The sequence below is a fragment of the Penicillium macrosclerotiorum genome (genome assembly GCF_028827735.1).
Source record: "Penicillium macrosclerotiorum strain IBT 26536 chromosome Unknown utg000009l_segment0_segment0, whole genome shotgun sequence".
In the NCBI taxonomy this organism is placed as follows: Eukaryota; Fungi; Ascomycota; class Eurotiomycetes; order Eurotiales; family Aspergillaceae; genus Penicillium; species Penicillium macrosclerotiorum.
The window spans coordinates 263199-284795 of record NW_026643088.1 but is presented as its reverse complement, the minus strand read 5'-3'; the positions used below and the strand labels follow the sequence as shown (position 1 = coordinate 284795).

At 52.3% G+C, this 21597-nt stretch overlaps 9 protein-coding genes across 9 annotated transcripts; 4 read left to right on the top strand and 5 right to left on the bottom strand.

Annotated features, from left to right (window-relative positions):
- Positions 1 to 533: 533 nt before the first annotated feature.
- On the bottom strand, positions 534 to 2907 carry N7462_009275 (5-methyltetrahydropteroyltriglutamate--homocysteine S-methyltransferase; the record flags this gene model as incomplete). The annotated part of the gene is made up of 2 exons (XM_057080989.1): positions 534 to 2829; positions 2897 to 2907. 2 exons carry the CDS (start codon positions 2905 to 2907, stop codon positions 534 to 536), a joined length of 2307 nt encoding a protein of 768 aa, XP_056929826.1.
- A 1654-nt stretch (positions 2908 to 4561) lies between these two features.
- N7462_009274 (uncharacterized protein) lies at positions 4562 to 6865 on the top strand (the record flags this gene model as incomplete). Its single annotated transcript, XM_057080988.1, has 1 exon — positions 4562 to 6865. One exon carries the CDS (start codon positions 4562 to 4564, stop codon positions 6863 to 6865), a length of 2304 nt encoding a protein of 767 aa, XP_056929825.1.
- A 253-nt stretch (positions 6866 to 7118) lies between these two features.
- N7462_009273 (SANT/Myb-like DNA-binding domain-containing protein) lies at positions 7119 to 8976 on the bottom strand (the record flags this gene model as incomplete). The annotated part of the gene is made up of 4 exons (XM_057080987.1): positions 7119 to 7603; positions 7681 to 8648; positions 8706 to 8823; positions 8880 to 8976. The coding sequence occupies 4 exons, from the start codon at positions 8974 to 8976 to the stop codon at positions 7119 to 7121; spliced, it is 1668 nt and encodes a 555-aa protein (XP_056929824.1).
- A 276-nt stretch (positions 8977 to 9252) lies between these two features.
- On the top strand, positions 9253 to 10123 carry N7462_009272 (p24 family protein; the record flags this gene model as incomplete). Its single annotated transcript, XM_057080986.1, has 3 exons — positions 9253 to 9412; positions 9487 to 9869; positions 9974 to 10123. 3 exons carry the CDS (start codon positions 9253 to 9255, stop codon positions 10121 to 10123), a joined length of 693 nt encoding a protein of 230 aa, XP_056929823.1.
- A 718-nt stretch (positions 10124 to 10841) lies between these two features.
- N7462_009271 (uncharacterized protein) lies at positions 10842 to 13733 on the bottom strand (the record flags this gene model as incomplete). The annotated part of the gene is made up of 1 exon (XM_057080985.1): positions 10842 to 13733. The coding sequence occupies one exon, from the start codon at positions 13731 to 13733 to the stop codon at positions 10842 to 10844; it is 2892 nt and encodes a 963-aa protein (XP_056929822.1).
- Positions 13734 to 15417: 1684 nt separating this feature from the next.
- On the top strand, positions 15418 to 16913 carry N7462_009270 (epoxide hydrolase; the record flags this gene model as incomplete). Its single annotated transcript, XM_057080984.1, has 4 exons — positions 15418 to 15739; positions 15827 to 15951; positions 16016 to 16094; positions 16144 to 16913. The coding sequence occupies 4 exons, from the start codon at positions 15418 to 15420 to the stop codon at positions 16911 to 16913; spliced, it is 1296 nt and encodes a 431-aa protein (XP_056929821.1).
- A 260-nt stretch (positions 16914 to 17173) lies between these two features.
- On the bottom strand, positions 17174 to 17807 carry pup3 (proteasome core particle subunit beta 3; the record flags this gene model as incomplete). Its single annotated transcript, XM_057080983.1, has 2 exons — positions 17174 to 17317; positions 17373 to 17807. The coding sequence occupies 2 exons, from the start codon at positions 17805 to 17807 to the stop codon at positions 17174 to 17176; spliced, it is 579 nt and encodes a 192-aa protein (XP_056929820.1).
- Positions 17808 to 18349: 542 nt separating this feature from the next.
- On the top strand, positions 18350 to 19933 carry N7462_009268 (putative UBX domain protein; the record flags this gene model as incomplete). The annotated part of the gene is made up of 2 exons (XM_057080982.1): positions 18350 to 18486; positions 18550 to 19933. The coding sequence occupies 2 exons, from the start codon at positions 18350 to 18352 to the stop codon at positions 19931 to 19933; spliced, it is 1521 nt and encodes a 506-aa protein (XP_056929819.1).
- A 613-nt stretch (positions 19934 to 20546) lies between these two features.
- Positions 20547 to 21519, bottom strand: N7462_009267 (60S ribosomal protein eL36; the record flags this gene model as incomplete). The annotated part of the gene is made up of 3 exons (XM_057080981.1): positions 20547 to 20630; positions 20906 to 21091; positions 21472 to 21519. The coding sequence occupies 3 exons, from the start codon at positions 21517 to 21519 to the stop codon at positions 20547 to 20549; spliced, it is 318 nt and encodes a 105-aa protein (XP_056929818.1).
- Between the last annotated feature and the right edge of the window lie 78 nt (positions 21520 to 21597).

The following is a 21597-nucleotide window of genomic DNA, read 5'->3' as shown; positions in this document are numbered from 1 at the left end:
ATCTTGGAGCCAGTCTACTTCGAGAGATTTGAAGCAGTGGAAGGGCAACTTAAGCTACATTAATTGGTATGGAATCAGGAGAACTGCACCTTACGGCTGGGTCTGACGAAACAGATGGGCCGACAAGGACTGTAGGTATTACGGCATAGGAAAAGCAGTATATTCACAGCTAATTCTACACGTTAAAAAAAAAAAAAAGGTTCTTCGTTCTCCAGGTCCAAGCGACAGCAACTGCTTCGCAAGGACGGGAGACCAAAGCAATTGTTGAAATAATTGGCACCTAAATTGGCGGCACCCATGTTGAAATCGTTAGTCATGTTGAAACTCCGTAAACCCGCTTTTTGGTGCCCTCTAATCCACAAAACCGTTGAAACCCGTATGTTGAACTTTTGGTATCATCGTCATAAACTCATCACAGACAAAAGAAAAGGAAAACTCCCCGTGCTGGAGGCGGCGGGGTTGAGAATGCCGCCTCCGTCAATTAACACATTATAGGAAGTGAAACATATGAAAAAAAAAGAAGTGCACAGAATTTACTGAGCATACTTCTGGCGGTAGAACTTGGCAGCAGCAACCATCGACTGGAGCTGGCCAGTGGCCTCGGCTTCCTTACGGGTCTTGAGACCGCAGTCGGGGTTGATCCAGAGCTGCTCAGGGCGAAGATACTGCAGCATCTCCTCGATACGGTTCTTGATCTCCTCCTCGGTGGGAACACGGGGAGAGTGGATATCGTAGACACCGGGTCCGATCTCACGGGGGTAAGCCTCATCGATGAAGACCTTCAGCAGCTTAGCATCCGACTTGCTGTTCTCAATAGACAGAACATCGGCATCAAGAGCAGCGATGGCGTGGAAGAAATCTTGGAATTCACTGTAGCAGAAGTGGGAGTGGATCTGAGTGCCATTCTCAACGCCAGCAGTGGAGAGCTTGAAGGCATCAACAGCCCAGGTGAGGTACTTCTCGCGCTCAGTGCCAGCGCGGAGGGGAAGACCCTCACGAAGAGCGGGCTCATCGACCTGGATAACCTTGACGCCGGCAGCCTCAAGGTCAACAACCTCGTCGCGCAGGGCGAGGGCGAGCTGCTGGGCTTGCTGGGACTGGTGAATGTCGTCACGGGGGAAGGACCAGCGCAAGCAGGTGATGGGGCCGGTAAGCATGCCCTTCATGGGCTTGGAGGTGATGGAAGCAGCGAACTTGGACTCCTTGACGGTCATAGGGGCAGGGCGAGACACATCGCCAACCAGGATGGGAGGACGGACACAGCGGGAACCGTAGCTCTGAACCCAGGCCTTCTCAGTGAAGACGTAGCCGTTGAGACGCTCACCGAAGTACTGAACCATGTCGTTACGCTCGGGCTCTCCGTGAACCAGAACATCAAGGTCGAGGTCCTCCTGGAGCTTAACAACAGCGCGGATCTCATCCTCGATGAACTTCTCGTACTGCTCAGGGGTGATTTCACCCTTGGTGAACTTGTTGCGAGTCACACGAATCTGGCTAGTCTGGGGGAAGGAACCGATGGTGGTGGTGGGGAAGAGAGGAAGCTTGATGCTCTTGGTCTGCTCAGCGATACGGACAGGGAAAGCCGCCTTGCGGTTGTGCATCTCAGCGGTGACGGCAGCCTGGCGAGCCTTGACAGCAGGGTCGTTGGTGCGGGCAGAGGTGGCACGGGAGTGCATGGACTTGGCGTTAGCCTCGAGCTCAGCGCTGACAGAGGCGGGGCCCTCAGTCACAGCCTTGGCGATCACAGCAACCTCGGAGACCTTCTCAACAGCGAAGCTGAACCAGTCACGGACCTCAGCATCGAGCTTGTCTTCGCTGGCCAGAGTGTGGGGAACGTGAAGAAGGGAGCTGGAGGTGGCGACGACAACACGGTCCTTGCCGAGCTTCTGGATAGCGGCCTCGACCTTCTCGATGGCGTTCTTGAAGTTGGTCTTCCAGATGTTACGACCATCAACGACACCGGCGGACAGGGTCTGCTTGGGGCCAAGGGCAGCAACGACGGTGTCAAGCTGCTCGGGGTTGCGGACCAAGTCAATGTGGATAGCGTGCAGGTTCTGGAGATGGGACAGAACATCGATGTTGTGGACAATGTCACCGAAGTAGGTGGCGAGGGTCAGGCGGGGAGCCTTGTCACCCAAGTTGCCGAGCTTCTCATAAGCGGGCTTGAAAGCGGCCTTGGCCTTCTCAGCGAGATCGTAGACGAGGACGGGCTCATCAATCTGGACATCCTCAGCACCGGCGGCCTTCAGCTGAGCCAAAAGGTCGACATAGAGGGGTAGGAGCTTGTCCAGCTGAGTGATGGGGTCAACGCTCTGGCCACGGTCAGGCTTGCCCAGAACAAGGAAAGAGACGGGACCCAAGAGGACGGGGCGGGTGTTGATACCCAGCTCCTTGGCCTCAAGGAATTGGGCAACAGGCTTGGGCTCAGCAGCGAGCTTGAAAACCTGGTTGTCCTGCAGGGTAGGCTTGACGTAGTGGTAGTTCGAATCGAACCACTTGACCATCTCCAGAGCAGGGACATCGACACCCTCCTTCTGCAGACCACGGCCCATGGCGAAGTACTCGTCAAGGGCGTGGAGGTTGTACTTGCTGTAGCGCTCGGGAACAACACCGAAGAGCTGGATGTGGTCGAGGACCTGATCGTAGAAGGCGAAGTCGTTGGAGGGGATGATATCGGCACCGCCCGCCTTCTGCAGCTGCCAGTGGGCAGCACGGAGACGCTTACCCTCAGCAAGCAGCTCATCACGAGAGATCTTGCCACCCCAGTAAGCTTCAGTGGCCTTCTTCAGGTCACGGAGCTTACCCATACGGGGGAAACCCAGAACGGAGCTAGATGGAGCGGTCAGTAAGGCCCAATGTCAACCAGAGATGATTCAGAGATTGACGGAGAACATACGATTGAACCATTCTGACGGATGTGTAGGTAACGGGGAAAAGAGGATGGATAAGGCGGGGTCTTCAGAGGGATAGCAAGATACAAAAGAACCCGATGCCTTTGGGGAAGAGAGAAAGAGAAAGAAGAAGATGAGAGGGAAAAAGCGAGAAGAAAAATGGAGGGGAAGATTGGGTCTAAACCCCAATGGGATGGAGGGGCATTGGTAATATTACAGTACGTACACCCGTGAGGTCGTGCAAGGACAGGGGGGGGGGGGGGGGGGGAGATTGGGGTGGACAATGCGGGATTGCGTGGATTATTTAGTGGGGGTATTGTAATTCTGGTGTAACGGTACCCCACCGAGACTGTCTCCGTGATCGGCGGAGATCACGCCATTTTGACACGGGGCGATAAGACTCAGGGGCCCCTCGATAAGTGGAATGTCGAGGGTGAGGGAATTGAAAGCAGCGGATTCAAGTGGTCATGTAGAGTACGCTCGAGTCCGCGCCGTCTCTCAGGCTCGCTGAGTCAGTGGGAAGTCGAGAATCTCCTGGTTGACGGAGTGAGGCAGGCACATTCCCCCTCGACTCTTCTAGCGGGGTAGACCGGTTCCCCCTCGGATTCCGGCGAGCCAGAATAAGAAAAACAGCCTGTACGGAGTCTGCATAATCCATCGGTGTAAGCCCACCAATTGGGTATCGGAGATATTACATGTCCTACAAGGGAGGAGATTTTGTCCCTGCCGCTCTCACAATGGGATCTGTAAGATTCTTCGGGTACACGAGGAGAGATCTATTCGGTCAAATGGTGATGCAAAAATACCACCGTCGTCTCTCGAGGACATTCTAGACGCTCATTCGAGACGCTCATTGGAACGAAGAGGGGAAAGCAAATAAGGAATCAGAAAAGAAGGGGAAAGAAAAAGCTCCCCTGCGGATGTACCACATCGCACAGCAGCAGAAGTAATGAAGTGACACGACTTGGTCGATCTCCCAATTATTCTTGCGACCAGGCGGAATGGTTCAGAAGCAACCTCAAAAGAGGGTTTGAGGGGACGAAGTCTGCCAGGAGTCGAGGAAGCTCAAGGAAAAGAGAACCTCCACGAGGCCCTTTTGCCCATCGATAATCGACAGACGCGAACAGAGTTGGGATCAACAACCCGGACGCAACTGGTAAGCCGGCAGCCAGAGAAGGGCCAGACAACAGCCGAGATCCTCCAATCATGGGAGACACTCGAGGAGAACTTGCCCTGACTATGAGCTCCGATTCGAAGGATGCTCCTGGCGTTGTATCGGGCAGGTCCCCATCGACCCCAATCGGGAAGGCTCATGGGAAGGCACCTGCTCGGAACCAAAAGTGCATCTATTCGCAGACTGGCGGATAGCCTCTGCCATCTTTTGTGCCTCTCCAGGCCAGATGGTGTTATTCAGTTGTCCTCTTTGGCGAAAGCCGCGTCCGGCTTCGCCAGACGTCGCCCCGTCCTACCAATGCAATCAGCCAGGGCAAACGCGAGTCCAGGAGAGACAGATGCAAGGTATGTCCTACATTGGCCTTGATGTGTTTCATACGTTTCATTCCACATGAGAAAATAATAAATCTTAGTTCTGACTGAAGGAAGTAGAACCTCAAGCTGGATCGCAGAATGTCCCCTTGCCCTCAAAATATCATCCGGAGAGCATATCTCGCATGCTCCGGCGCCGATTCTCCCGCGAGTCCAAGACCTCCAAAGCTTCAAGTGACCACCGCGAGCAGAGCAAATTTACATTCCCTTTTTCCCGCAAGTCCTCCCGATCCGCCGCGAAACCGGCAACGGAGCTCGCCGTATTAGACAACTATGGAAGCAGCCTGATGAGCGAGAGCCGATATGATAGCGACGCACAGTGTATCACCACACCAAAACGCGATCTAGTGAACTCTCCTGCGCATCGCGGCCGTCGTCGAATGGAATTAAGTGATCTGATAGAACGCAGTCACGAACGAACCGAGTCTGAGCGCTGGGCGATGGGACATGGCGAAAACATTCCAGAACCCCCCGAATCTGCCTTTGGGATGAGATATATACACACGCCACCCAGCAGCCTAAGAAGCGCTCGCAGTCCCTATCACAAAGCTTATGAGTCACCAGATTCTCATAGGTCGAATTCGCCCTCACATGGAGGGGTCATTGTCCAAGGGGCCATACAAACCGGTCATGGCATCAAGATGAATCAAGTGAATCAAGCAAGGTCGCTTCCAGACTTGAATGCGATCAATCAAATGCCCAAAACATCGGCAACTAAGCATCTCCCCACTATTCGGGTCCCAGATGCCCTTCAGGATCAAAGTCTTGCGGTAGACTGGGCCCAGTTCGTAGGACCGAACCGCCAAAAGTATGGCATCTCTTCAGGCTCTTTACCGAACCAGCCAAATGACATTATGGTTACGAAAAGACGACAACTCATCGCTTCCGGTACTCCTGGCACAGACCCTCGACCAATTCATTTGGGCGAAATAGGTATTCCACACCGGCTTGCCTCTCCATCTGCATCCTCTGGGACAGGCTCATGCAATCCGTCTATCGCCGAATTGATTCGCCTCAGCAAGTACGGCGCATTTTTGAATGCTTCGCAAGAGAACATTCCAACCAGTCAGAGATCGGCGTCTGCACATTCTGTGCCCGAGTTGCAAACCCATTCGAACCGCCGAGATGTATCGTCATACTATTCTCACCAGGCCAGCCCTATATCAACATGTTCATCCCCCTGTCTTGGGTCGTCTCATTTCGGAGCCTCCTCCCCTGGAATTGAAACTCCCCCGGATATCAAACAGAAATTATTCAACGAAGGCTTTGCTATTGAAACAGGTCCTTCTCCAACAAATGAAGGCCTAAGCAGCAAATTTCGTGAGCATTGTGAAAACGAGCTCTCGAAAACCCCGCCTGCTCAAATGGAATCAAATTATAACAACGAGGCTGGCTCGTCCCGCAAAGTCAGCATCGGATGGATGTCTGGAGGCCGACGAGTTGGATACGGTTATAGTCCGGTGCCTAATGATGAGGAACAATCCAAGTTGGAAGATGGCCATTATTATACTCAGCAAGGATCAGATCGACCCGAAATTTCAGTTGCGGGCTCAGGGTTGGGAAATGGCCAAGTTGTCCAATTTTCAGGAGAACGACGGGACTCTGGGTATGCAGCCGGGACCAGTACACCAAACCCAGAACCCATCCGAGTCATCAATCGTCAGACTGGCCAGGAGGCTGCTCCCACCACTCTTCCTAAGGCCAGAAGCTCTATCCGAAACGTTGACAAGTATCCGGAGCCACCGTACTTACGAGCCATTCTATCAGGTCGCTACAGCCAGGGGCAGGACCCCCAGTCTCCGAGAGGTAGCAAACAGAGCTCGGGGAGCCTGCGTGCATCCGAGGTGCCTCCAATGACTCAAATGGAGCACTGTCAAGTCCCGCAGAGCTCCCACTATAATAGCCAATCTGCGGACAATGCAGTCAACCGATGGGCCAGGCTAAGCCAGTCCCTGAACGCCCACCCTCGGGGTCGCAAAGAACAAAATAACGGACGGCGATCCGTAATTACAAATGTTGTCCACCCGGCAGCAGTACAAGATGTTCCAATCTCAGGTGACAGTGCAGCGGACATTGAGCCAGAGTTCTTTCGCACTGGACGGGAACCCAATCCTGACGATCTTGCCCACCTGCTGCGTCCCAGCAACTCTCGGGGTGCCAAATGGGTTCGCCGATTCTCCAAGCGTAGAGACAGTCGGCGAGTCTCAAATCTACATAAGCAGGATGTGTCTCAGGCTTCCTCGGGCCCGTACCAGGACTGTGATGCCGACAGCCTTGGCCGAGCCAACTCCACCAAGAGTACCGTTGCGGAGGACTTAGCAAGCATGTATCGAGAGTGTCTTCAGATGCCAGGATCATTTGAAGGCAGTCGCTGGGCAAGTCGGACAAGTAGGGTGTTATGGGACCTGGTTACTACTGATGACCAGTGATGGGATCAGAATGGAAAAAGTCAGAATGTGAAGCGCGTGGTTGTTCGTTTTTTATTATAGCGAGCAGGAGGGGTTTGGTGGTATATTATTAACCGGCAGTGCGGAGTCAAATTGTGAATTATAGATGGTAGCTCCCAGCAACAGAATGTCATTAATCGTACAGCGGCATCCAGATCCCAGCGCCGAATATGATACAGTTTTTAAAACGGGCAGTTTCCAAGACTTTCCAGACACAAAGAGAAGATTGGATCATCTAGCGTCGCTGTCGCTTAGAGCTTTTGTCACTAACACTGCTCAGTACACTGGCGGACCGCTTATGAGTGCTATCCTCTTTGGCAGGTGTCTCTTCAGGTGCCCTGTCATCAGCATCATCTCCATTGGCTTGGTCTGCCTCGCCCTCTGCAGTGGCCGTCGAAGCCTCAGCCCCGTCCGCAGCAGTCGACTCTAACACGCCATTGCCGCCTTCTTCGGCCTCTGTCTTGACTTCTGGGTTGTCAGGATCTTTAGCAGCAGACTCAGGGGCATTCTTACGCTCCCGGTCCGCCTTGGCAGCTTCAAGGACCCGGATCTCGCTCTCGACTTTCTCGGAGACCTTGCGGGCATCCAGGAGGAGATTAACAGACTGGATGAGCTTCTCAAAGTCCTTGCACACGCGCTCGGTAGGCATGAACAAGCGCACAGGGATCTCAAGCTCAGCCAGGGCCCCGGCCAGCTTCTGTGTCTGCACGTTTGATTTGGCTTGTGTGAGTTTCTGAGCGCGATCGCTGCGAAACTGGACGCCACCAGACAGGCGTTCATGGTGTTGCACGCCATACCGAGCTTCCTCTGCTGGGGTGAGAGTTCGTGCCGTCTGCTGTGGCTGGGCTGTGATAGAGCCTTTCTTGGTGGCGGGGGAGGGTTTGTGCTGGGTGTTTCGGCGCGTCCCATGGCAGTCGCCTGGGTAGGAGTCTGGCCAGCGGGGCTGGCGACAGCACCCTCTGGACCGAGAATCGAGCGACGTTTCTTGCTCTTGTCGGCTTGGAGAAGGGTTTGGAGAAGTTGGGAGAGGCCTTGGCTCGACTGGTACATTGTGGTGTTGCCGACACTGATGGGGACCTCGAGGCGGGAGTAGAGTTCGCGACGCTCGGTGATGAACGTCTGCTCGTTGCTTGTGATACGTTTCAGTTCCTCTAGCAGCATGGCCTCCTCCCGGACCTCGTCTGCAGTGCGATTCAATTGCAAAGCAGCCAGCTCCTTGCGATCCCGTTCACGGTCTGGGTCGAACTTCAGCATTTTTTCGTGTAATTCGAATTCAGCCTCCGACATCTCAGACGGGGGATGCTCAATTGCCAGCATAGTTGCGGCCACATAATAATAGCGTGCCTTTATATGCTCCATTGTCCGGTACTGCTTGGCCGGTACAATCGCATTGGCATCTGGAGTGGAGTCCAGGTGTGGTTGATAGTCGTAGCGATCTGCAATGATGACCCAACGCAAGTCATATTCTGAAGCGAGGTCCATGAGATAATCCGTTTCCTCTTGGGTCCATTCATCACTTTTCAAATGTCGGTTGTATTCTTCGTCCGTGTATCGCCGTGGTACCCGGGCCTTGATGTTGTACTTGGAGAATGTATATTCCTGCTCCTGGTGTTTGGGCGCTTCTTCCTTTCCTTCCTCTTTCATTCCATCCACTTCCATTTGGGACCCTTCGGGCAAAACGGGCTGTTTCGATTCGTGTTTCCGTTGCCAGTGGTTAAGAACCAGGCCGTCGTCGCGGGCACTGTTGGTGAAGGGCGACATACGCCTGCAAAAATACAAAGTTAACTTCTACCGCATGCCATATTATCCGATTTATGCATACCATGGTCGGACTCGCAGCTTGTTCATCCATTTTGGGCGCCCCTTGTATTTGTTCTCATTGATAGCAATTGGGGGTGCACGTTCGCCGAGCAGTGCATACAATTCACGGGTTATACCCTCTATACATATAAAGTCAGCGGTAATTAACACAATATGCGATCCACTCTAGACACACCCGGTCGTTTCTCGACGACTTTTTGCTTCTTGGTCGGTCTGGGCTGGCCCTCGGCGGGCAAGTCCAGCATGTCGCGAACATCAGCGGCGGCCGCCATAACGACTCAGGCAAGCCTCTTTGAGCGTAACACGGAACAGTATAGAGTTGAGGCACTGCAACGCGTAGATTTCAAGGCAGATCTGTATCAACCTGACTGGATTTCTCTGATGACGATGAGATAGTGGTGAGATGAAAATCGAGCGCGGCTTCTGGGAAGGGAGGACACGGAAGCAGCAGGCGGTGTGGGGTCGTGATGGTGCCAGATGGTCAACACTCCGCTGTTCCCATGTTGACAAGGAGTAGCGTTTCTCTCAATTGCTCAACTTCCATAGCCATGGCTTTCAAGGTATCCTCGCCGTCATGGCTTGCGGCTGCTCTGGCCTTGTTCTCCTTCTTCTCTCTGCTTCTCCCCGCGAACGCCCTGTACTTCTATGTTGACGGTCGCCAAACAAAGTGCTTCTTCGAGGACCTGCCCAAGGATACTCTAGTAGCAGGTATGGAAGCACCTATCTGCAGCTGAAATTCGCATGATAATGGCAAATATCTAACCTTAACTGCTATTATATAGGCAAGTTTGAGACTGAGGTCATCAACCCCAACACCAACACCTACGCGATCGACCACAACTTGAAGATGCATATCACCGTCGATGAGACTTTCGACAACGACCACCGCGTCGTCTCGAAACGCGAGAACCACTCTGGCCGCTTCACTTTCTCCGCTGCCGACGCTGGCCAGCACCGCATCTGCTTCACCGCGGATACCGATGCCTCGACTGGCGGCTGGATGTCCAGTGCTCAGGGTGCGGTCAAAGTGTCCTTGGACATTGCCATTGGCGAGACCAGCAAGATCGAAACCGAGGATAAGGACAAGATGAAGGATATTGTGCAGCGCGTCCGCGATCTGAACAGCCGGCTGCACGACATTCGTCGGGAGCAGGTCTACCAGCGTGTAAGCTCCCCACTCTCCTTGTAGTGTCGCTTGTACACCATACCTGACCATGCGTGCCCCTTGCCAAACCCTACTTGCTCAAAACTAACAAATATCTCCTGCAGGAACGTGAGGCCGAGTTTCGTGACCAATCCGAGACCACCAACTCCCGTGTCGTCCGCTGGACCCTGATCCAGCTGGCGATCCTGTCTGCCGCCTGCGCGTGGCAGCTTTCGCATTTGCGGTCATTCTTCATCAAGCAGAAGTTGACTTAAGAATGGGACGTGAAATTTCGTTTCTTTCTCTTATGCTTCGAATGTGTTTTAAGCCTTTCCTACAACCTTGCATCTTGCTTCCAACTCTTTGTATCACGCACGCCCAAGTACAGGGTTTTGATCTTTGGTTCTTACATGGGGTTTGACTTTCTTCCTTGGGAGATAAACCGATTGTTTGCATCAGAACAACTCTGTTTTGGCCAGAGTGGCCAAGTCAGACATGTTCTGGGACATCACTCTCGGTCTATGATTCGTTAAAAAAAAAGAGAGAGAGAGAGAGGAATGTGGAGTGTCTGGAGCCGCATGGTCAGAGCGATTTCGATTTTGATAATGGATGTAATGAACAGCTTTGGGTTTTAAACTGTGCTTTTCATAGACTACGTAGGGTATTGAGTAGTTGAGAGGTTTCTCGAGAGCCAATTGAAAAGTAATTTGATTGTTGAATTGTGAGGGGGTCATCATTCATTATGTCCAGTATGGAATGTTAAAAAATATAAGAGTGAAAATGCCCGATATGGTATACGGCATGTTAGAGAAAAGAACTCGGACCGAAAAGAAAAGACGCCAATTGAACAAAGGCAAGGTTGTTCCTTGCCACATGATAGTAGTCTCAACTCCAGTCATCTGGGAAGGGACTTGGTACATAGAACACTGAAAATAGGTTCTTTGTGATGCGAGAATCGGTCTCCGAGCACAAATACGGAAGAAAATATCATGTTCAAATGGCTGAGAAGGCTTGTGGAGCCACTCCAATAGGTTCAATAGGGCTACCACAAAATCCAAGGATAAGACGTTCCAAGTCGGACAGCTTGTAAGGCTTTGTCATGTAGCCTTTGATGCCAACTTTCGAGGCACGATTCAATGCCTCGTCTGTGACATCCGCACTGACAGCAAGGACGGTAGGAGGCCGCGGGACCCGGGGCGGGCTGACAGTGGTATCCATGTCCATCTTATCAGGGCTGTCTGTAGCACTCGGGAGCTGTGACCCATCGTCGGACCCAGAGCCCTGGCTCTGATGGTCATCAACCATTTGAAGAATGCGAGAAGTTGCTTCGTATCCATCCATTTTTGGCATCCAAAGATCCATCAAGACAATATCGATTGGCTTCATCTCGGGAGAAGAGTCGGGTAGGGAAGAAGACATCGGTTGTGCGTCGGTAGTGGGGAATGTAGGTGAGGCATTGACAGACGCCGACGCAGATAAAATGTCTTGCACAATCTGAACGGCTTCTCGGCCATCAGCAGCTTCAAGAACGTCCCGATATCCCAGTTTGCGAAGCATATTAACCAACACACGCCGGTTGATTCGGTTGTCTTCGGCGACAAGAAACCGGAGTGGATATTTCTCTCCAAGTTTTTTGTCGTACGTATCGCCAAGGGTACGATTAAGCCGGGGCTTGGCGAGAGCCCGCGGGGGCGTCGATCTTTGAGATGTGTTTTCATCAGCAGTACTGGGTGTCGGTTGTTGCAATGGCTGATTTTGGATAATGGAAGGTGAGATCAGGGAGGAAGGCTCCCAGGTGAAGCTGCTTCCGCTGCCATGTCGAGAATGATCATTGATGATTGGTGGGGTCATCATTCGCTCGTTTGGGGTCCCAGGGCGATTGTACGCATCACGTTGGTTGACAGGAACTCGAATCTGGAATTCAGAGCCATGGTTGGGACCTGTAGTCGAAGAGCGAACGCAGATTAAATCACCTCCCATCTTCCGCGAAAGACCCTTCGCCACGAGAAGACCTAAACCCAGACCGTCCTTACTCCGAGTGGTCGAAGCATCTTCACGGGCAAAGGGTTTAAAAAGGTTCGGGAGGAACGCCTCGGGGATTCCTGGGCCTGTGTCGCGGACCATAATCAAGACATCGCCATTTTTCGGGTCGACAGTCGCAAATACAGTGATGGTCCCGTTATTGGTAAACTTGATGGCATTTAGAAAAACGCACGAGATCAACTTGGCCAAGTCCCGATCGTCGGCAAGAAGAGTGTCTGGTAAGGCCGGGTCAACAGACCAATCCACGACTTTAGTAAAGATTTCGCCATTCGAAGATCGAGACCGAATCTCTATCTTCTCGCCAAAATCAGTGGCAGTGCTGATGGCAGAATCAGGGCGACCACCGACATGAAGGGACTCGTTGATCACCAGACGGAGAAGGTCTCGCAATTTGGTGAAGCGCAGAGCTGGACCTCGAAGGTTCATGTTGATACCTTCTAAGAGCAGGTGAGGGGCGGATCGTCGGACCGCGATTGATGGACGTGGGTCGACCATATTGGCCATGACTGCTTCAATCTGGCGGGCCGGTGAAGCATGCACAATCTGGTCGCTCTCGTGAACGGCGTTCTTGACTTCTTCGCTGCGAGGCGAGAGTTCTTGCCGCGATGATGCCGCGCGAACTCTTTGCTTCCTAGCAGGGCCCGAGGTCATGTCCAATGGCAGACTTCGTCGTCTCTTATAGGGATTGACGGCAATATTGTTTCCTTCGATGAAAACGGTTGGACGGGATTCGATAGAGTCGGTTTGCGGGGTCGGATCGACCAGGATTCCGTTTTCTCGCTCTCTTTGTGGTGTCTTAGGGACTTGCATGTTCAGGTCATATGCATGAACGACATTATCGGCCGCCTCAACTGCCCGCCTAGCACTGTCTTGAACCATCTCAATACCCTCTTTGAGAGCCTGAAATATGCCGCCCGATTTAATGGGAGTCTTGCTTTCCATGGCCTCTCGGACGGTCGCGTGCATGACATCCAGCATACCCACCACACCTTGCATCGGAGTTCGCAGCTCATGGGATAGACTCCGGGCGTATGGCTTCAGAGGTTGAGACGTGAAATCGGAATCTTCAGGAATCGTACTAGTCGGTGCATCTTGCATAATGGTGGGGTCGAAGGCTGGAAACTCGGTGGTCTGATGCTCGGGGAAAACGTCGTCTTGTAATAGTTGCTGAACGATCAAGTCCTCCAGGGAATGCAGAATCATCTCGAGAAACGACCATGACAGATTTCGACTCCGGATGCCATCTTTGGACCACATCAACCCGAGATGCGCCAGGCACTTGCCAGCCGAGAAGAGTGGGATTGCCAGGTACGCCTCGGCGGCGAATGGCAGTTGGTCGTCACCAAAGGAGACGAGAGATTTGAGGTTCTCAGGAACCAAGCAGGGTCGTTCGTGATCCATATGCAGAAGTGGGTTTCCGCCTGCGAAATACCGGTTTCGCTGCAGTCCAACGTTCTGGTAGCCGTCGTTATAATAAAAGACCGCCCCAAACAGCGACGGCCGGCGCCCACCGAGTTCCGGCATAGGCTCCCCGCCGTGTACCCTCCGAGCTACGAATCCATATTGTGCTTTGCTGATGGAAGTGATATCCTCCATAAGGCGCTTCCAGAATAGCTCAGTGTCCGACGCCCGCAGCCCCTGCTTGAGGGTCACCAGATGTTCAATGGCAGCTGTTTGAGCGCCATCGTTCCACCGTCGGCCCGACGCGTCGAACTTCATGTCCCCATCGTCGTGTACAGCAGCTCGTCCATCGGTAAGACTTTCGGACTTGCATGAAGGGAAGGACATGGCGGAGCGAGGGTGGATGGAATTAGGGACATCGGACTCGGGCGACTCGGACATAGTCCATGTGGGAGAGAGGAATCGATGCACACTTTATCTAGGCAGAACTGGGACCATGGCTTTTGGGCGGACGGGTCCAAAAAGCATGAAGCCAGCAGCGGAAAGCCTTGGGCGGGGAAGGTGAGAAGATTGGAGAGTTGAAGTTTGAAGGGTGAAGGGTTGAGGGAGGGGGATCAGGAGGGGATTTTCGGCACTGGCGATGGGGCCACAGGGCGGTCTAGACACTTCGGGGGAGGTGGTCAGCCTGAAACAGGAGTTCGTGGGTCAGGGACCGCATCCGCGGCAGTATGTGTTTATAGGATGGTCGCTGCTCCCCTCGATGGCCGAGGATTCTGTTGGCTCTGCAAGATCGAAGAAGGATTTTTTTTTTTAGTTTTTGTTCAATTCTCGCTACGCTATTCCTCTGCTGCGGAGACGAAAATGCATGCTGCACGATCGGCGGATCTAGACCGGTATTGTGCATCCGAGTAACGGGTACCACAGGAGGGCGCCGGTGGGTGCGTGTTCCTTTGGTGCGGGCAGTCCCCGAGCAGTTCCAGTTAAGCCCCGGTCAAAGGTCTGGTTAAAGGCCCGGTAAAAGGGCCTGGCACATCCCCAGCTTAACGGGCCCCGTCCGCGCCGGCAGTATCAGGCAATACGAAGTAGGTACCGGTACCCACGAACATGCCGAGCCTTGCAGGTGGCTTGGCCCCCATTCTTGGGGCGTGGAGATAGCGCAAGCGAGATCCAAAACATGATCGATCTCTTTCTTTGCTTTTGTGCCCTCGCCTTCATGTCTTGCATCTCCATCTCTGGACCGTCGGCTATTACCGCTCTAGAAGGTTCATAAACATAAGTCCACCCCGGCGAAAAGCTTGCCCACCGCTCGTCGCCAAGAACGCTATTACCATGCGGGGCTTGAGGAATCTGAACTAGTTGGGATTTAAAATTTCACCAGTTCGCAATAGGTAACAATAGGTAACTCAACTCGCGTGGAACTACTTCTTGGTGGCACTGGCTGTAAATTTTATGAGAGGAACTCGTATCCTCGAGATTCGGTCACCAATAACCAGGGCGGTCCGGGTTTCCAATGGAAACGCCGTCGAGGTGTATCTCGCATCTGCATGGCGCCCAAAGAAGCCATCAGGGACGGGGACTAGATCCATTGCCGACCGAATCATGGCTAAGGAGGACATTTAAAGGGTCTGTAGACGCCTCCTATTGGGAGCACAACCCCATTATGATTGCTACGCTCCCAAGCTGGACGGCAAGATAGATGAAGTGTCTGCACGGGCCGAGACAATATATATTTGTGCAGTCTCCACCGTGGACCCGGTCACTGGCAATCCACTGACCCCATCGACAAGGTATACAATGCACACAAGTCGATCTGATGTTCAGCAAAGAGTAGCTCGAATTTGTATTCTATATACCGCCTAGGACTTGAATGAAATCATTCAATCATCTCTTTTCTCTTCATGTGTGATATCTGTAAATACCGTACATTCGACAGCTGCTGTCGGTGTGGGAGCTGGTCCGTGATACCGAGGTCGATTCCCAGCCCGCCAATCATGTACGTTTCGGTCTCCTCCAGGTTGCTGTCTACTAGAGCACCCTAGAGCACATCATGAGCAGCTGCTACAACCCAGGCACTGTCATCTCTCATGCCAGACCGCGTTAGAGAAGCTAGAACAAAGATCTCACCATGGTCAACCTGACGCCGTTCAATATTGCGGTTCCCGATTCTCAAATCGAGCAGCTTCAGCAGAAGCTTGAGTATGCCACGTTCCCCGATGAACTCGACGCTGCAGGCTGGGACATGGGCGTCCCACTAGCAGAGGCAAAGCGACTGGCTACGGTGTGGCGTGAGAATTTTGACTGGCGGGCCCAAGAGAAGAAGCTGAATGACCAGCTGAAGCAATTCATTCTCCCGGTCTCGGTAGATGGATTTGGAGAATTGGATATCCATCTTGTGTACCATCGAAGTGAAAACCCCAATGCCATTCCTCTGCTATTCATTCATGGCTGTGAGTATAATTTTCCCTTGCGATTCCCCTAGTCCTTCCCATTTATCCTCCCATCTAAAGACAATTCCTTACTGTTTTGTGCATCAGGGCCTGGTAGTTTCCTAGAAGCTACAAAGCTGATCCCACTCCTCATGAAAGAGGATGGAGGTCCAGACTTCGATATTATAGCACCATCGCTCCCTAATTTTGGCTTCTCGATGGGCGTACAGAAGGTATGTCCTCCCAACTTACGGAACTGGCCCATGATCTATGTTGACTTTGCTTGATAACGACCAGAAAGGATTCGGCCTTGCTCAATACGCCGAGACGCTCCACAAAGTGATGGTTTCCCTTGAATACGACGAATACGGCAAGTGTCTGAAGTCAATGATCCTTGAAGGACTCAATAGCTAACACCTGTATAGTGATTCAGGGAGGTGACTGGGGAAGTATGATCGCCCGCACGATGTCCCAGTACTACGCGAAGCATATCCAGGCCATACACTTGAACTTCATCCCCGTCATTCCACCATACCCGTGGCGCAGTCCCCTGCGCTTCTTCCAATCTCTTGTCAGCGTCCCATTTTCAGCCAAGGACCGCGCATATATCGCTCGGTCCATGGATTATTTGATGCGTGGAAATGCGTACATGAAACAGCAAGAGACTCGACCACAAACGCTCGGATATGGGTTACACGACAGTCCTGTCGCATTATTGGCGTGGATCTACGACAAATTACATTCTTGGTCAGACAGCTATTCATGGACCGATGAGGAGATCCTGACGTGGGTGAGCATCTACTACTTCTCGCGGGCTGGGCCAACTGCGTCCACGAGGATCTATTACGAGGCGTCGGCCAAGAGGTCTGCGAACAACAGCACTGCAGAAAACGGCACAGCGGACGGCCAAGAGCCGAAGAACTGGATGCCACTTGAACAGGTGCTAGCGGCCCAGGCACCTCCGAATGTGCGTTTTGCCGTAGCACAGTTCAAGGAGGAGCTTGTAATGTGGCCTATGGCTTGGTATCATTCCATTGGTAACGTGGTGAAGGAGAAGGAATTTGATCGTGGAGGCCATTTCGCTGCCTTCGAGGTTCCAGAGCTGCTGGCTGGTGATCTGTACGAGTTCTTTGGCAGAGATGGAGCGGCTTACGAGGCTGTGCAAGGCAAAGATGGCTACAGAGCTTCTGGATGATTAAAGTCTAGGCTAGACTGGCCAGGGCTCGAATGCTGCTGCTCTAGGCGTGATGATGGGCTTTGTATTATCATGATAGGAGTAGGAGAAACATATAGTCGCAGAGATCCATCTTCCATGCGAATATCGCTCGCGTCGCTGCTGTGGTATTTTGACAGTCGCCGACTGTCAGTGGCACCTTATCATCCAGTCAAGACCCTAGACGCCGGAATCTGCTCTTGGATCAACAGAAAGCCCCAATAATAACTTCGCATCCGTCTTTAATCCTGTCGTCCCTTCAGTAGTCGTTGGGTGACCTTATCCTTCTCTATAATATACACCTGGGCACCCCAGCCGGAGAGAGCATCTCGGTCGACTGCACTCAGTAGCGCTTGGGAGATTGTTTCGAAGAGGTCCTCAGGAGCCTGGCGTCGCATGTTAGCTCGATAGATTAGGCCTTGCTCAAGTCCGTAAACTTACAAGATCTGGCTCCCAGAGACCCTCACAGGTGCCGAAAAGCTGCTCGCTGGCAGTTCCGCTCACGATGAAGTCCTTGGCGAAGTCGATACAGCCGATGCTGTCAAATCCGCAGATAAACGGTTTCCCGGTTGTTTGGTTGATACCAGCAAGTACAGGGCTAACAAAGAACGGTCCGAAACGTTTCTCGTACAACGATGAGCTGACCAGGTTGGCCAGAGTCTGGGGTGCGATGTGGCGCTCCTCGCGCAGGCGGTACATGTTGACCTTGTAGCGGAACAGATCCGAGACGGTGTTGACATCGGTGGCCAGGCCTGTCAGGCCGAGATAGGTGGAGGGAGCGTAGTTGAAGATCTTGGGGAAGTTGTTCGAGATGGTCAGGGCTTGCATGCCCAGACGGAGGTCACAAGCAATGGCGACGCAGTCCTTGCCCACCATGGCGACACAGGCACCGCCATCTTTGCACAGATGTTAGTGTATAAACCGGGTACAATTCAGGAGTTAGGTTCTGTCATACTGATGTCGAAGGGAGAGCTCTGTTGATGGCAGGAGGTGGTCAGCTTGAAGTCCGGCGGCTTTGAATGATCGGGAGAAGGGGCACATCTGTCCTACCATTATTGCAGTTCTTTTGAATCAATCCAATCAAATAGGCGTGCCTTGGAGCTTAGACAAGTGGCAGGAGCTGGGAATAGAAGGCTGGAGAAGGAGGTTGGGGGGTGGATGATCGGGGGAGGTGAGGTGGTGACGGGGAGCTGTGAAGTACGCGAGAGAGCTCGGATGACGCCGCCGCACCGCTGCCTGTTTGGCTCGGCCTCGACCTTCGACTGCTTTCTACCTTTCTCTCACCACACCTCTTGGCTAACCCCTATTTTAGACCATTAATCACGATTTTTATGGCCTTAATCTGCTGCCACTGATCTACTTCTCTTCTAAGCTTTGAGGATCTTTCCCGGAACCAGAGGAGTTCATACTTTGTGACCATGAGTGCCCACGTCGTGGTGATCGACGCGACGGCCAGGCGGGCAACGGTCAAGACGACACCAGGGAAACATTTGACCGATGTTCTTCAGGAGGCGTGCACAAAGCTTGGTTATAATTCAAGTCAATATGGCCTCAAGTGAGTCAAGAGACTAACCCCATTGCTATGATATGCTCATACTGACTTCTCTTTTCTTTACAGACATAATCGCAAGCAAATCGATCTTTCCCTATCCTTCCGTCTCTCCGGCCTCAGTTCTGGAGCCAAGCTCGAGCTTGTACAGCTATCTCGCTCTCCCTCTGTGGTGACGGTTGCGCTGCAACTACCTGAATCCGAAGCGCGCGGGGCACCCAACGGGCGCATACTAGACAAGTTTCCAAGTACAACTACACTTTGGCTGGTTCTACGCAAGTTTGAAGCAGGAGTAGCAGGGGCTGGACCTATCAGAAATCTTACCGCGCGTGGTGTACCTTCGACCACCCGTCAGACTGGTGCTGGGCGTCTATTCTACGAGATTCCTGTCCTTCAGATCCTGGAGCGCGAGTTATCAAGTTTCACCGATTTACAGAAGACTCTGGCCCAACTAGGGTTCAACAGCGGAAATGTGCTTATTCGTCTCAATTTTCGGCGGACTGAAGACCCCCTTGAAGAGGCAATGACAAAGATTGGGGAATACTTTAAGTCATCCGAGGATGAGATGCCAGCTCCGGCCCAGATTCAACCACCAACCGCCCCAGTCGCTGAAGGAACAGTCCCTTCTGAAGATCAATCCGCTCATCCCACAGGCACTGAACCTGATAATGGATCAAAATTACCAGTGGGGTCTGGACAGGATGCTTCTTTGTCAAATGCATCGCCTGAGCAACCTATGTCAATTACAACCTCCGACCGGAACGTCACTGTGTTCTCCCCTCCATCCGACAATACCCCATCATCAGCCCAAATACCTTACAATGAAGAAGATTATATCCCGTCTGTCGAGCACGCTAAAGCTCATCAACGGCTTCTTAACAAATCGTCTCATAACACCCGCCTTCCAACCGATGCTGAGATCGCGGCTAAGGCAGCCGCAGAAGAGAAGCGGCGCTTACAGATCCATGAAGTGGACATGAAAGTCCGCTTTCCAGACCAAAGCCAAGTTGTAGCTAAATTTGGACCTACGGACTCGGGTAAGTCACTGTATGGATTTGTTCGCAGCTGTCTTGCGCCAGAGTTCTCTGAGGAGAAGTTCACCCTCAATGTCTTCCTCAACCCGGCGGCTCCTCGGGCCTCTCATGCAAATACCATCTCAGATTCGGAGCAAATCCTTTTAATCAAGGATCTGGGTCTAGCGGGCCGAGTCTTGGTCAACTTCAGTTGGTTTGATGCATCTGCTCACCAGGGCCGGGTGAATCTTCTGCGTCCTGAACTTCGAAGCCAAGCCCAGCAGCTGAAGGTTGAACAACCGTCAGCGGCCGTGGAAGATTCATCGGCTTTATCTTCCGCAGCCGCGGGACCTAGCACTACAAGCGAGGGAAGCAAGCCCAACGGAGCCCGGAAGTCTGGCGGTATGCCGAAGTGGCTGAAACTGCCGGGGAAGAAGTAAAATGATATTATATCCCATGGGATATGCATGATTGGATAACCATGGCCTTATACTTTATGAATCTAAGCGCTCTACTTTGCATGTCGTATTTGGGATCAAGCTATGAAAATCGACGTCATGAAAAGAAGCATATAAACGTTGTAGGTTTTATGCTTGCCCTTAGTATAACTCGGTAAGTCCAGATCTTATACATGATTTTCATGTACATCATGATGATTCAATTAGAATAACCATCTTAATAGCTAATCCCATATCGAGGAGATCGGAGGAATAGAGTAGTGGAAATAAACATCCAAGTTCCCGATGTCTTTACTGGATTACGAATCAAGCACAGTAGATGAATTGAAAAATTGTTTTCATTATGGTTTCACTTCCAAATAACAGGGAAGGGATTCCATTTTTGCCATCCCCATCAACCACCGGTAGTCACAAAACCCCCCATGTTCCAATCCGCAAGCCATGCGCCATGTGGTGGCCGTAGGTTTTAATCACATCAGACCAACCAGCGTGGAAAAAGAGAAAGGCTCCGGCGATTTTTTCTTCGTGTTCCCTCGCGCGCGCCAGGTATTCGAGTCGTTAAACGAAAGAGAAAAACAGTAGCGGAATGGTGCATTTAGTGGGCCTGGGTACGGCGAGCCTCAGCAATGACCTTCTGCATGTCCTCGACCTTGCGCTTGCCACGGCCGAAGGTTCCGAGCTAGAGAGAGAAGTTAGCTCATATTTCCTGACAAAAAAAAGTCGCCATGTTATGCTCGCTGGATGAGCTCAAAACGATTGGGACCTGGCGAACGAGTGGGATCATTGGCGCAGTGGGTTTGCAAATCAGATGGAGTGAGCCTTGAGTAGGCGGTAAATTTGCGCGAAAACACTTTGCCAGGTCCACCACTCAATCTTTCCAAGAATTCCCCAACGAATTTGAGACACAAGCGGTTGAACAAAGCGGAGATAGAGAGGGTATTTCGGTAGACGTACGCGCTTCTTAGCGAGCTTGCGGGCACGCTTGTCCTGAGCGTTACGGAGCAGCTCAATGACACGGCGCTCGTAGGGAGCAAGGCCGACAACCTCACGGGCGATCTCGCGGACGAACGCAGTGCGGCGGGAAGACTGGCCCTTGGTGCGGCTAATCTTGGTCTTGGGGGTGTTGAGGGGAGTGGTTTTCTGTATCAAATCCTAGTCAGTCAATCTGTTCCCGCTAGAATATTCGGAGCGACGATAGCTCCCAGGATGCTCGGTTTTTCGTAGGTCTGTTGAATGCGATTCGGAATCGAGTCGGGGTTCATGTTGCCAATACAAAGTCTTGGGTTGAGATTCATTGAAAACATCGAAATTTTCCAACAGTTCCAGGTCTTGAACCTTGAATTCCCTCTCTTTTTTATTCACTTCCGACTGCATTTCGTTCCTTGCGTTTCACTTTGTAGTACAACGATTGACCAAGATTGGATCTTGAACTCCCGACTCGACTCGACTCGAAAAAACGGACGGAAAAACTGAGAGATTCAGGGCTATCGACGATTCAAAGCAGTTGGGGGAGAACGTACGTGGCCCTTGTTGGTGCCGACCACGATACCGGTGCGTTCCTGCGCCATTTCGACGGTTGGTGACTGGAGGGATTGGCGGTGGTTGTCGAAGAAAGGGAATGAAGAAAGTCGAGTGGAAATCCCCTA